Source organism: Ipomoea triloba, chromosome 13 (genome assembly GCF_003576645.1).
Source record: "Ipomoea triloba cultivar NCNSP0323 chromosome 13, ASM357664v1".
Lineage (NCBI taxonomy): Eukaryota > Viridiplantae > Streptophyta > Magnoliopsida > Solanales > Convolvulaceae > Ipomoea > Ipomoea triloba.
The window spans coordinates 26,436,712-26,452,215 of NC_044928.1; the positions used below are offsets into that span (position 1 = coordinate 26,436,712).

General features: G+C 32.3%; 1 protein-coding gene across 1 annotated transcript; it reads right to left on the reverse strand.

The window, feature by feature from the left end:
• Positions 1–2,701: 2,701 nt before the first annotated feature.
• Positions 2,702–10,962, reverse strand: LOC116002720 (ABC transporter G family member 25-like). The gene is made up of 3 exons (XM_031242886.1): positions 10,738–10,962; positions 9,632–10,478; positions 2,702–3,916 (listed from the first exon to the last, which is right to left on the reverse strand). Exons 1-3 carry the CDS (start codon positions 10,831–10,833, stop codon positions 2,892–2,894), a joined length of 1,968 nt encoding a protein of 655 aa, XP_031098746.1. The 5' UTR covers positions 10,834–10,962; the 3' UTR covers positions 2,702–2,891.
• Between the last annotated feature and the right edge of the window lie 4,542 nt (positions 10,963–15,504).

Here is a 15,504-nt window from a genome sequence, read left to right on the forward strand (position 1 = left end):
TAACATAAATTAAAATTGTAGCTTACTTTGTAGTTGAGTGATACTAACATATGACTTTAGATTATAGCTGTCATAGGTTTTATATTATTCGTACTCGTTTTTTCTAATGTACCAGAAAAATAAGCGTAGTTTATAATTATATTATTATTTTTTTAAAAAAATATGACTGGTTATTTACTTCAAAGATTGAGATTAAAAATTAAGTTGTATACTTGCTACAATACAAGTTTTATTCTAAAAATAGAAGTAGCCCTTGTTAAAAATTTTGCTATTTTGGTTGTGCATATGGTGGTTACAAACCTAAAATTTTTATCATAAATAATCTTTATGACCACTTTGAAGATTTGAAAAATTTCTCACCGCTATTATTGACCATCCACAAAAACAATAAAGGTTGTTGAATGTTTAAGGATTATTTCAAAGTCAATAGTGGCACATGATGGAAGCTTTTTACATTGTAATTTTTCTTTTTAAAATCTTTATTAATAAAATTATTCTTAAGATTAAAAATTATCATAAGCATACATACCTGCCCAAAATTGATGTTAGAATTTTAACGTAGTTTATTTTAGGATCTCCACTAGGTTTCTTAGTCAGAACAATATAAACTTTTGTAACATCTGGAGATGGCGCAGTCAAAAAAATTGCTAATGTCGCGGTAACGTTTATAATTAGATTAAATAGCAAGAAGGTGAAAGTTGTGCGAGACATAGTTTGAGATTCAAGAATAGTGTTTTAGTCTAACAAGCAATTAAGATAGACAATGAGAGGGAGAAATGGCTTAAGTTGACTTGTGAATGGTACTAAGAAGTTAGGTATTTAAAGATTATGAATTTTAAGACTGAAGTTTAACATATTAAATGAATTAAAGTACATTAAACGTACCTAAGCAAGTCAAATTAATGAAGTTTAAGATATTAAATTAATTAAAGTAAATTAAACATACAAGGAGATAGAGTAACAATATGATTTATGAAGACATAAAAATATGATAAGGATATTATTAATTCAATTTAATATGAAAATGAGCGTTTTAATTATAAAATATTAATTGTTTATGAAATATATTAACCTTAATTGAGGTCTTATTTAAATGATACAAAAATTTGATCTAGAGGTTGAACATCCTTGAAAATTATTATAAATAGGTTTTATATTTTTGTAATTTGTTAAGACTGAATTGAATTAAGGATGTGCTTATCTCAACATGATTAAGTTGATAATTGGATTTCATGTTTATTAATTATATATATTATGCTAAAATGTCTTGTTTATTAATTATATATATTATGCTACAATGTCTCCTCAGTTCTCATGCAATAATTATACCATGGACTAAGGTGGACCAATCACAATTTATATATTGAATATTTACAATTCAATTTGTGAATATTCAGTATGTAAATTGTAAACATTCAGTAGGTAAATTATGAACATTCAAAATGTAAATTGTGTATTTTGAACCGGGGTCCATCTTGGGTCCACATAATAATTTGCCTTCCTCATGTGTATGGGCCAGACCCATGATATTTCGTATGATTATTTAGGTCGAACCCATATTGTTTTACCTGGGCTAGCCCATAATAATTGAACTAAGCATTTATTTTATTTTATGTTCAACAGTGGTGCTCATTGATGGGTTGTTTGATTTTTTCTTTTTTTCTTTTTTTCTTTTTGATACATTATATTTCTAAAAAAAAATGAATTATTCACATGTACAGATTGATCTATGATATTAATTCTGAACTAACCTAACTAATTGGGCTTTGCCAAGCACTTTATGCTCAAACGACACCTGTATTGGCTGTATAGCTCTCTTTGAGGGAAGGTCACTCTAATTGCGCTTTAATGACAATTCTAAATCATTGATTGACATAGGTTTTTTTTTTTCTTTTTTTTTTTGGCAAATTATTATGTAGACCACAGCCCAAAACGACGTCGTTTTTTGATATTTAAAAAAAAAAAAAAAAAACCTTGCTCCACGCGCGTGTTATAATAATGAACATTTTGAGGTAAGATAATGCATTTTATGAGTTATAATAATGTATTTTATATGTGTTAGAATAATGAAATTTCTGGGGTAAGATAATATATTTTATGAGTTAAAATAATGTACTTTTTGTGTTAGAATAATAAAATTTTAAGGTAAGATCAAATAATGTATTTTATGAGTTAGAATAATGTAATTAACTAATTATGTGTTAGAATAAGTGTAATGCCGGTTAGAAAGTGTGATAGGGAAATTTTAATTTCTATAGAAATATGGGAAAGGAATATTTAATTCAGATACATTGGTCATGCTGGATTTATGATGAAATTAAATCTGATTTGCAAAACGACATTTAATCTGTTTGTGCTGAGGATGTCTACATAATCCACTCTATTTGTTTTTTAATTGCTTAATATAATGCTCATTGAAAGTGGGTACCGGTTTTAATTTTGGCGATATTATAATTCAGTACAAGATTTCTAGGCGCTGATGATGATTACATGGACTACTTCTTTTAGCTCTTTTTTGAAAAGTTCATTATATTATTGGAACACAGGTTACCATTGTCTTATTCATGATATTTTTTATGCAGCAAATCTTGCGGTGGATTTGAGTCTCAGTGGAGGCAATATTGACTCTTTGTGTTTCAGTATGTTGAAAAAATAGTTAATAAACAGATATTGCATTGTAAAAAACAGAACAACTAGCTAATTAAGGAATTACTCTTTCATTATAATTTATAATACAATTACACAAATTAGCCAGCTCAGCCACGTAAATCAGTGACCCAAATTTTTTTCTCAGTAGTCAGCCAGGGATCTGCAAGCAAGCTAGATCCAGTCATAAACATCTACTATCTACCATATGATCATCACCATCATCAACATTTAACCATAGCCTTTTAGGCTTTATTAAACCGCCTCAAAGCCAAATAAGCAATCAACCTATACCCAAAGAACATTATGAGCAAGATAACCACACTTGTGGCAGGATGAATCTGGCCCTGAATATCTTGCTCAACAAATTTGCAGCCATCCCTGTTGCTTCCATGGCCTGATGATGAGCATTTGAGCAAAGAGGAGACCCCATTGCCATCCCCATATTGGACAAAGACAAGAAGTTTGTAACTATAGAACGTGGTGGAGATGTACTTGATCCAAGCCAGGCAAGACGGGACTTTGTGGACGTAGAACCCGCCCGTTAGGACGAAGGCGAGCATGGTGACGGTGACCACGGTGGAGGCCTGTTTAGCGTCCATGATTATGGCCCCGAGGGCCAGGCCGAGGCCCTGGGACACGACGACATAGCCCAGCACGACCAGCAAGGTGAGCACGAAGGCGAGGATGTCCGGTTTTAGGCCGGACATCCAGTATAATATTGTGAGGAACAATGTGGGGAGGATGAGCTCCATGGGGAGGTCCCCGGCCACGCGGGCCAGGAAATAGGAGGGGAGATTGTACATGCCCGAGGCCCTCTCCTTGAGGAAGACGGCCCGGTCCGTTGGGAAGGCGAAGACGGCGTTGAAGGACGGGAAGACGCCCCAGAAGATGGAGATGAAGAAGAGGAGGCCCAGGCGGTCCTGGACATCTAGGTAATCGGAATGCCACCACATTGCGCCCGCCAGGAGGGCGGCCGCCACCACTTGGAAGACCCGGAGGGAGTTGAACGTCTCGTGCCGGCGTTCTTTTAGGCCTCTTTGGAGGAGAATGGTGAGCTGGTTCAAGAAACTAGAGAAGCCATTGTTGTTGTTGCATGGAGGAATATTATGGGTGGCTCCATTGCTCAAAATTGCTTCTTTGGGTGTTGTTGTCTCCAAACATAATGCTTCTTTTACCTTTGGAGCTAACAATGTGTTGTACGAGGAGATTAAGGTTTGTTTCACGTTTGGCCTCTCCCTTTCACTCACACCATCAACCTGGCAAACTCCTGCATGTATAGTTCAAATCAAAAGTTCAGATACAATCCAGACTATCATATGTATTAAACTCATATAAAAGTGTAAATTTAATCTCTGAGTTTTTCTAAAGTATCAATTTGCAACATTGCCAGGGTCAGTTTTACAATTGGGGCAACCTTAACAACTTGGTCAGACTGTTAGTTTGCTAACATTAGTTCTAAGTTTAACTTTGAATAGAATTTTTTGGATTATTTGTCATGTAGATCGCGTCACAATGCGGGATTTATCTTAAGTAGTGTTGGTAGATTTCTCTAATTAAAAATCCCTTTTATTAGTTTCTATATTGACAAGAATGTCACATTGTAATGTCTAAATAATTTAAATTGTAAGTATTCACTCAACTCTAGCTATTGGAGTCAAATTTTGTTAATCATCTAGACGAATCAAAGATATATCTATACCAACAAAACCTTAATCTAATATTAATCTAGTTTTCATTTCCAAATTGGTAAAACTGCCATTTGACCAAATCATCATTTATAATTAAAATTAAATGGGGTATACAAATATCTAGATCTCAAGGATATTTAATTTTTATAAAGTTATTGATATTATATTATATATTAATATATTAATATATTAATTAAAATGAAATAGTGTCATATATCCACTAACGTCAATATATATCTATTTCCTCAGTGTGGTTACTTAAATTAATATTATTCTCATTAAAATTGTCAAAAGAATAAACTAAAGTTGTCCTAGCCGTGTATAGACGCATGTTCTTCAAGAGCTAATTAAAGCTGTCCAATGTTGGTGCCAAAGCTGAGACTCCACTACAAAACATATATAATGCCCTATTTTTAAATTTTTTTTTAAAAAAATAACCTAGCAAGCAATGCAAACCCAACAACCCGATAGGACTAACTTAAGTATCTTGATTTTTTTATTGAGCTGATCTTTTCGATCTTAACCCAATAATTTTTCAGTCTTATCGGGCTGACAATTTAAATTAAAATCTATCTATAGCATTAAAATCCAAAAGGGTTGTCATTACTTTCTATTTCTTTGCTGCTGATGGAAGGCTATGGGCCACCATCATCAACATCTCCCACTTTCTGCAAAAAACACTATTCAAACCCCAGAAAAAGCAAGAATTTTCAATTATTGGATGGGTGAATTGAATGGCATTGATTTGCTAGTTAACACGTGGTGCTTGAGAAAAGTTGCAGACTCATAAAGTGAGAAGGCCGGTGTGGGAGAAGATGATGGAGTTGAAAGGAGGAAAATGCATAAATGGAAGAAAACATTGTTTTTGGACCAACCATATATGTATAAGATATGCTATTTATATTAACTATTCATCTAAGAAGTTGTAGTATGTAGCATAATTATGGCCTATTGACATGTGTAGTTTACTATAGAATGTTGCACAGCGCAGCTTGTCAGTCTAGACATATACACTTGTTCCCCTCAACCCACTACAAACCCAATTTCATAACCAAAAAATTAAACAAATCCTTTGTACCTAAACTTTACAACTCATATAATCTTAACTTATATGATTCTACATATTTGGGCACGTGGGGCCATAATGGGTAAAATACTGATCTATTTTTTTTTGTACTACCGACCCTGTTATAATGTAGTATCTGTTCATAATTACTTTCTCAACCTACTGAAGTACAAATAGTCAGTACATTCTCACTAGGGTTCAAACCCATGACATACCTGTCTTATTAGGGTTTGAGAAGGTTGAACACATTGTATTATTAGACTCATTATCATCATCCCTATTCATTTAAGCTTTTTTATCTAGCCTGATTTAGTGTCATGTGACCAAAAAAGAATCATCAATAAGTAATTTATTGATGATTTGTCATTGGTGTCATCATATCATATGAAAATGGTTTTTTAGAAGCACTCAACTTCTCATGCTATCCTACGCAAGCAATGCTGTCACTTTACTTCTTAAATCCTAATAGTCATCAAACAGTACAACCAATGACAAATCAAGAAACCATAAAACTGTTTCTTATGTTTATTAATTATTAATGCCTATTAGGTTTGGACAGGTGTAATCATCTTGGACAAAAGTAGAAAAAAATTATAGTGCATTATTCCACTTCCATTATGGTAATCCTGGACTAATGACATTTAATTTTCCCACGTTGCTATAATTCTGTGTGATAAGGATAGAAACCAAGAATTAATCATGGAATTAGCAGGGAAAAACATTAGTTAAGAGGTTTACAAAGTAATTAATCAACGTAGTACTGTTGAGGATAAACACTTTGTGTGGTTCATGATGCAAAGTTGAATTGATTTCTTTTTTAACTTTAGGCATGCACTACAGCAACCAACAATAATACTTTTGTGTTGTTTATTCATAATTCATTAGAAAGAGTTGTTAAAATCTTATATGAAATTTTATATATGATACCTAGCTACAAGTTAGGTATCATGTCTTATATTGAAGATTATTGCTTTTTCTCTTAATTTACCAATATAAACGCTAATACTTAAAAGCGTTATAAAAGTTTCCTAAGATTCAAATTGACAATCTTAAATCTGAAATCAAATTCCTAGCACTCGTAATCCTCACACTCCCAGACAAGGAATAAATGGGGCAATCGATCAAATCATCATCCATCCCTAGTGATGGCATGCACCATCTCAGATGTGTTAAAATATAAAAGGGGTAAGAAATACTTTTATTATCTCATAAAAAAATAGTCAAAAGATATAGAATTTTATAGTACCTACAACTCTACAAATTAAAGCATCGTGTCTGATACTGATTTTTATTGTATTTTCTTTCCTTATAATGAATATAAAACGTAATGATTCACAATATTATTCCTCAATATTTAAATTGACGATTTTAATTCAGAAATCAAGTTCTTGACGCCCGAACTACTCACCATCCTAGACAAAGAATGGGACATTCATTAACTATATATATATATAGTAATATAGATATATATAATCTTAACAATCAACTCATCCATCCCTAGTGATGGCACATCTCAAAGGTGTTGAATCATAAGAAGAGGTGGGAGATGGAAGGTGCACCATACCAAGTGCAAGATATATAATATTATATATTATCATATAGGTGTATAGATCCTCTTATCATGCTAGAGAGAACCATAACATGTCACTTTCTAAAACATTCATGAATGAATAGTCAAAACTCAAACTCATTAAAATGCACCTTTTTTTTTCCTCAAGCATTATTAGTTAGATTCCCAATTCAATAGTATGTAAAACCCTAGTTTATCATAGTGTGCTTTTCAAATTGTAATAATTATTTGTAGTCATTAACACATGGTTGGGTCCCCCATTTAAAAAAAAAATGAATTTCTCATTAGAAATTTGGAATGCAGACTATATAGTATGCATCCAAATGCTACTTTTGACCTCAATAAAATATAAAATTATATATTTTATTCACATTAATTTAGAAAAGTCATGGGTGTTTTCAAGGAACCTAATGTATATAGCTAGCTAGGTACTCATTTATTTCTCTAATTAATTTACTCATTTAGATCTTACGATTCCACAATCTTCTGTTACGAACCCGTTCCTCAAACCTATGAACAAATAAATTAAATAAATATGTTTTCGAGACTTAATATTAAACTATATGCTTTTATACACAGATTAGAGTCAATTTCAAACACAAGATCAGAATGATTAAAGTGTTAGATCGCTTTCCACGATTTCCCAGATGCATCTTAACAATTACTGTAATTAGTTGGCATTATGGAAAGCTAAAGGGACACGTGGTGTGCTAAAAGATAATTTGATCCACTAATAGTATTTCCCCACCCAATTTCGATTCAAAGATGTGTACGTAAGTAATCAAATTCTATCCACCATACCATGTTCTTTTCCCCACATAAAGAAACCCACTTTTCATTCCAATCTCCTTAAACAATTCACCGCCACCACACACAAAAAAATTCCCAATCCTTTTCTTAATTTTTCTAAGCTCTCACAAGTGTCTTACATTAAACACCTATAAAGTCACGTATCCTTAACATATTCTATGTCGTGCTGATCAGATAATCCTAAATTGCCATAATGTTGAAAAAAGTATTAATGTATATATTGTTGGACCAAGCTAGCAAAGCCATGCTCAATTTATAAAAACATTTCTTTGCCCTTTGGTCCATACTTTCCCATTCTCAGCTATATGTACAATAAATCCCTTTCACTGCCACCACCACCACCAACACCTAAGGACCATGACTAGGACTAAAGTTGTGTAAGTTGCTTTCTATGCCGGTTTGAAATGATATCAGACCCTAAAAATAGTCAAATATGTGAAAAATTAATATATTATCGAATTTTTCGGTGTCCTATACTGATATATCTGCACCTCCTTAAGGTAAGACTAATTCAATCGAGTCTCGGTCAGACCCTATTCAAGGGACAACTCTTTAAAAGTAGCAATCTTTACTGGTTAAAACACTCCTGTAAAAATTTTATACTTCTAATAACCTAAACATAAATTGAACCGCACATAAAACACTACTAAATTTAGAACAATTATATTGAATTCCAATGACTTGTGGTCTAGTAGCATGAAGTGGTTCCCACAAATAGGAGGTTATGGGTATAAACCTCAGTGAGGTGGTATTGACTCTTTGTGCTTCAATAGGAACATATTTTACATTATAACCGAGTCAAAAATACTGAATTGAATCTATTGGAGATAACAATCCTAAGGTTGTGGTTTTTGGTTGCCCATGCATATATGCCAAAATTCAACACTATTAGTAAATTCTAGTCAACCAAGTCAACTCTATACATAAACTAATAACAATGAAGCCTGAGATGTGACATAAATCGATTTTTTTTTTTTTTTTCAGTTTTGTAACTGATAATATCATGCCAGGCCACAACAAAAGCTTGCCATATTAATATCTTATACGTTTTATATTTAGAAAGAATCTCGATGGTATATTTATTTTGGTACACTTATATATGGCTATACAAATAATTATTACTACGTTATGTAGTTACTTACTATGTATTTAGATACTTTTCGTCTTAATTTTACTTTATAGAAACGTGTTTACTATCTTTTTAAAGAATTTTTACGATACTTTTATTGCACTTTAGGTTGATCTTGATGTTTAAATTAAAAGAATTCCTATACGTAAATATATAGTGTTGCGTTTTAAGCCACGGCAACCATTTAAGGTGTCAAAAAGTTAAAATTTAAAAAAATTAACGTTTAAAAGGAAACAAAAATAAAAGTATCAAACACTAGTCTTTCCACCTAAATGTACTATTGTGGGTAAGTTATATCATAGATCATGGTCTACTTTGATTCTACCTGTTTATGTACCTGTAAACACATTGAAGGCAACATGATAGGTATAGACAAATAAACTGTTAACTGCAGGTACAAAATAGGTTAATTGTAGACACATAACATGTTACCTGCAATTAATAATTTATGTGCCTTCAATTTATTTACATGTACCAAAATTGTTAACTGTTGGAACAGAATATATTAACTGTAAACACAAAATTTTTGGACGACCATGGTCCATTGTATAGCAATGGACCGTTCTGTCACCATAATTTACGACATCTACAAATCCTATAGACCGGGATGTGTTGTTCCGGGATTAGGGATTTCGTCTTTTGGGCAAGGAATTAAAACACAAATTGGCAAGTTAAAATGAGCATAGTGAAGATGAGAAGGGGATTAATTAGGTGCGTACCATTAGCGAGGTCGAGGAGGAAATCGGCCGGGTTCATGGGAAACGAAGGAGAGAATCCAACCGACTCGAAATACGACATTGCTTCGTTGGCTTTACCGAAATACAAGCACCTTCCTTCGGACAAAACCAGAACCGAGCTGAACATCTGGAAAACCCGGCTCGACGGTTGGTGAACCGACGTGACCACGGTTTTGCCCTTCTGAGCCAGCGAGCCCAAGGTGGAGACGAGCCGGTGCGCGGCGGTCGAGTCCAGACCGGATGTCGGCTCGTCCAGGATTAGCAGACTCGGGTTTATTAGCATCTCGTGCGCTATGCTCACCCGCTTCCGCTCCCCGCCGGAGACGCCCCGGATGAAGCTGTTTCCGATGATGGTGTTCTCGCATTTCATCAGCCCCAGCTCGGCGATCACGGCGTCGGCCACCGCGGTTTTCTCTCCCCGGGTGAGCGAACCGGGGAGCCTCAGCCGCGCGCAGAAGACCAGCGTCTCCCGAACCGTCAAGTGCGGGTAGAGGATATCGTCCTGGGTGACGAACCCGGTTCGTTTCAGGACCGGTCTGCTGAATTTCTTGTTGTTAGCGAGGATTTGTCCGGTGAATCCGTGTCCATTTATCCTCCCTGCAAGCGCATTTAGGAGCGTCGATTTCCCGCTCCCGGACGGCCCAAGAATGGCTAGGATCTCCCCCGGAGAAACCATCCCGGTAATCCTGCTCAAAATCGTCCGCTCCTGAATCTGGGCCATTGAATTCTCAAGATCAGAAGAGGTGGGCCCGGCAGAAAACATCCGCTTCAAACTCCCACCCCTCGTCCCGTTATTTTCCAATTTTACCCTATAGCTCACATCCACAAACTGCACATATAACATCCATAAACAAAAAAAAACATTAGTAATAGTAACCAACTCAACTTCAAATCGATAAGTCAATTATTACATAACTCCAATTCATTCGGGCCCAAGTCCCTGACTTATAACCCGCAAATAGTCTAGTGACATAGACACGAGACTGATACGTCAACTTCAATTCAACCCGAAAATCCCAATCAAGATGACCAGAAACACTATTATTCGACCCGAAAATCCTAATCAAGATGGTCAGAAACACTGTTACCTTAAGAGTAATGGGATAAGATGACATGATGAAGGGAAAGCTATGGGAATTAGGGTGTTCTGCAACAATGGCTGGAGCTTCACTTGGAGTTGGCATTATCTGAATTGAGGTGAAGGGCAATGATGGAAGTGAAGATATAGAGGCAGGGATAGATAGGGAAGTTTGGTGCGAAATATGAGAGAAAGAAAAGAGTGTGATGAGAGAGATGAATAGAGGGAGGGATTGATCGAGAGATGAAGGTGGAAAGGGGGGGTATTTATCTGTGTGTAGTGAGCACTTACCAGGTGCTACGTGGCGGTTGGCTACTGAGCCGGATGGCCACTAAAAGAAACATTAGTGCTTATTTGCCTTTTGGGTTGACGAAAGCCCCTGCGTTAGACCATAACTATATATAATAATATAAATAATAAATCTACAATTTAATTCTTTAATTGGAGTAAAATATATCATTTAATAATACTATCGAATTATTAATTTAAGATTTTAAGTTCAATTTTTATTGGAGTCTATTTATTAATTTTCTTAGATTGAGTCAGTCAGCTAAGATCAGAAGGTACCTTTAGGTATGACAAATTCATATTTTATGTAATTTTTTCTTCTTGTTTTTCTTTTTCTTTAGATTTGTTTAAAAGTAAAAAGAAAATTAGAAAAAATGAAAGAAAGAAAGACAGCCACCATTTGAACATAACTCCCTTTAATTTCCAAATATCTTTTTTCTTAATTTCGTTGCTATTTCTTAGGTGAAAAGATGCCACATACACTATTGTCTTCTGTTACGCGATTAAACCATGTTATTAAGGTTGCTCTATAATAATTGGGCACGCTATGGAGTATGATAAGTAGAGAAACAAATTGCATTTCACTTTTTCAAATTTTAGTTATTACGGAGTATGTAGTTTATATATATCATCAATATATACAATACACATTCATATATTTAGAGTTCAATTTCCTATCTCATCCGTTCATCTATGATGATCAATGGTTAAAATTAAGAAAAAAATGTAATGTTATTTTCGTAATTAAGATGGTACGGTGTATTTGACAACTCTTGATAATGCATCCACAAATAACTAATTTAATAGTGCGCACACATATATAAGTGTATTGTTATAGACTCTAAGTACATTGTTAGTTATAATCAAATACAGTATTAAACATTTTCAAATGCACTGTGGTAATTATAAAAATAGCACCATATTTTCCTTTAATTTTTAACTATTAATCATTTTAAATGGATGAATAATATTAGTCTTCATATTCTCACAAGATTGCCTATGATGCAAATAGTATCACAATTGCACATATAAATATTACAATATATATACATATATATTATAAGTAATAATTTAATTATTTCAAATTGGTATATGGTATTAAATATGTTGTAATAAGTGTTATGATGATTTGTAACAATCAATTATCCTAGATTCGACTCGTGAGACTGTCTCAATGTGATTCTTTTATAATTAATGTTTGATATATTTTTCCATGTTGACTATTTGATTTCATTGGGTAAAATATTCCTTCTCTTGATTAACATTGAGGAAAGTGGGTAGTTGTTTGGTTGTATTTTTTTGTATTGTTTCTTTTACCCATTTATATTTTGAAAACTTAAAAAGTGATATAAAATTCAATGATTATATAAATAATATAATTCAGGCAAAGCAAATTTCATGCTCCGATTTGAGAGAAGAAAAAGAAAGTTTATTAATATAGAAACTAAATAACCTTAAGGATTACAATAATTAAGGTTACTAATTTACAAGTGCATGTTTAGTTGGAGTATCATGGCTATGGTTGGAAGATTTATTATCCTAGCTGTTTTGCATTGTTTGTTAGGTTGACAATTTCCACTTTCAAGATTTATTTTTTTGATCACTACAAATGACTTATTCCGCACGTTTCTCTATATATTATTGCAGTTACCTTAATTAGCTCGGCAAGTAAAATTTATCAAGAACATCCCAAGGCTATGAGGCTTAATTAGCTCGGCAAGTAAAATTTATCAAGAACATCCCAAGGCTATGAGGCTATCTGTACATGCATCTATAATGAGTGTCAGGGTCGATCCTATTATTTTATAAGTTAGCTAGGGTTGTTCGTTCCTATACTGATCTTTTTATTTGGCTTTCTTTGATCTCTAGTTGTATTGAACATTTGATTTAATGAATGTCTAGTTTTGGTTTTCAGAAAAAAAAAAAAAAGCCCTTAATATATGAAATTAAAAGATTGTAAAAAAAAAAAAAAATTAGATTAGTCTTGAAGTAGTGCCCATTCAAGCTTTGGGTTTTCTATATGAAGTTTAATTTAATTATAATTTTTTTAAAATACTACCGACTCTATTACAATGTAGATCTATATATACAAGAGTCAATACTTCCACTGAGGTTCGAACTTTTGAACTCCCATTTAGGGTCCAGATCTCTGGTTTCTGACAGAAACAAAAACTATGGATGCGTTTACTAACTGAAAATTTTCTCTAATTTGCTGGAAATTTTGAAAATTGGAGAACAGAAAACAGAAAACATGTTTACTAGCACAGTTTTCTATTTTGAAAACAGGAAATAATTTTTCAGTTTTTTAGAAAACTGAAACACTATAAAAAACGGTTTTCTAAATGAAAAACAGCATCATCTATTATCTATTAGACTATATGTCATTATAACCACATTCTCACAATTATCTACTTACATATTTATTCATTACTATGATTACATTTATTATCATCTTCTTTTACTTATCATTATCTTCTATCTTTTCTATTTACATTATTTATTTAAACATTACTTATTTGATTGTGCTTAAAATTATACATCATTCACATTATCTAAATTAAAAATTGAAATCTATACCACACTTTATATTTTGATTGAACTCAATTGATTATTGATTTTGGTCCAGATATCAGATATCGAAATTTCACACATATATTACTATATTAGAATTCAAAATAAAAATTATATATTACATACATGTCATTCAAATGAATATATCCAAACATATTTTAAATATTAGCTCAAAAAATATTAATATTATCTAAACTAATTTTTTTGTGAACTTAATAGGTTATTGGTTCAAATATATTTATATTTATGTTATATACATATATAAATTTGGTCCGGATATCAAATGTAAGGTCTAAAAATAACTCGAAATTAAACTTATTGTTAATTTTATAACGTTAATTTGAAAAAATAAATTTGAAAAAATAAGTGTTAGTAAACAAGTTTTCTAAACCGAAAACAGAGAATGAAAACTGAAAAATTGAAAAACAGAAAACAATTTTCTGTTAGTAAACAGACCCTATAGTTTTCATCGGAAACCTTGGTTGTGAGCTTATGGCTGTTGGAGGAAAATGACTTCCGCTAAATTTTGGCAGAAGTCATTTTCCTCCAAAACAACCATATTTTCTCTAGTCAACGGAAAATGTTTTATGTTGACTTGATTTCATGACGCATCCAAATACTAAAAACCCAAAAACTAATTTCAAAAAATATGGTTTCCAAGCACACCCTAATACTACAATCTTATTAGTAAACAATCTATAAATCCAATATGCTTTTTACTATTAAAAAGAGAGAGAGAAAGAAAAAACTTTCAAGAAACTATTCCATCCCTGATAAAAGATGGGAGTAAAAATTATGCACTTTTCTTTATTTGTTATATTTAAAATCTCTATTTATTTAATTTAATTTTTTAATTAGAGAAAAATCATGTACCCTACTTTTCCCTTATTATATTTGAAATCTATATTTACAAAATATTCTCCTTTTTTTTTTAACTAAATTCAATAGAAGATGAATTTTAAATGGTATAAGTGTGTAGCTATCACTTAATATATTTTGAATCATCTAAACAAATAACAAGAACTAAAAATAGCGGGAAAAAGCAATAGTCAAATTAAGTATCAAGATTAAAATCAATCCCAACTAAATTTAGAAAAAATATGGTGCGTCAGACCGGGTTGGTCAAGTTTAGCTCCTGCTCGATTCGTGATGTTGTGGCCGAGTTCAGTTCTTGTTCGATTCGAGACGTAACAATGTGACTTACCATAGATCGATATGGTTAATGTCCAAACCAGACAACTAAATAACTTTGTGGTACAATAACCTATATTATTAGTTTTAGTTTAAATTAAGGGAATAAAATATTAAATATAATCTTTAGTCAAATCATTCATGCATGCTATATTTCTTGATGACTTGATCCAATATATCTCCACATTTTCCCAAACTTTTGAGCTGTCCTACTTTTCTGTTTTTCTAATACTCTCATTATAATGTACATTGCACTAATACTCCAAAATTCTTATAAATTATATTTTTAAAAAAATTGTGATTCCTGCAGAAAATATAAACTAAAAATCTGGATGTAGAAAAGAATATACGGATGAGGCAAAGGTGGTTGGCTAACAAATTAATTATGTTCCGTGATCAGATTCTCTCAATTAATTATTTATGAAAAAAATCATACTTTTAAATCCTTAATTATTGCCAAGTTACAAATTTTGTTAATCTTTTTTAATTTTTACAAATATGATCCTCTAATATAGTTAAATGAGTTGTAAACTCAATTTCTCGATTATTTGAAACATCAAACTCCATTTGTATTTAATACTTATGAGAAAATATACACGGAAAGTTATAAATATTCTTTCATAAAACCATATAAAAAAGAAAGTATGACGTTTCAATTAGTGTAACTAAATTCAAAATGTTTTTAACCGTTAATTAAATGTATAAAAATTAATAATAAATAACTACA

What these genes read in the sequence shown, in the direction of transcription:
- LOC116002720 (XM_031242886.1), bottom strand. Translation starts at nt 10,833, where the DNA reads ATGCCAACTCCAAGTGAAGCTCCAGCCATTGTTGCAGAACACCCTAAT. An exon ending in CTTATCCCATTACTCTTAAG is followed by an intron (nt 10,479 to 10,737) that starts GTAACAGTGTTT and finishes TTATATGTGCAG; the next exon opens with TTTGTGGATGTGAGCTATAG. An exon ending in CCTCCTCGACCTCGCTAATG is followed by an intron (nt 3,917 to 9,631) that starts GTACGCACCTAA and finishes CTATACATGCAG; the next exon opens with GAGTTTGCCAGGTTGATGGT.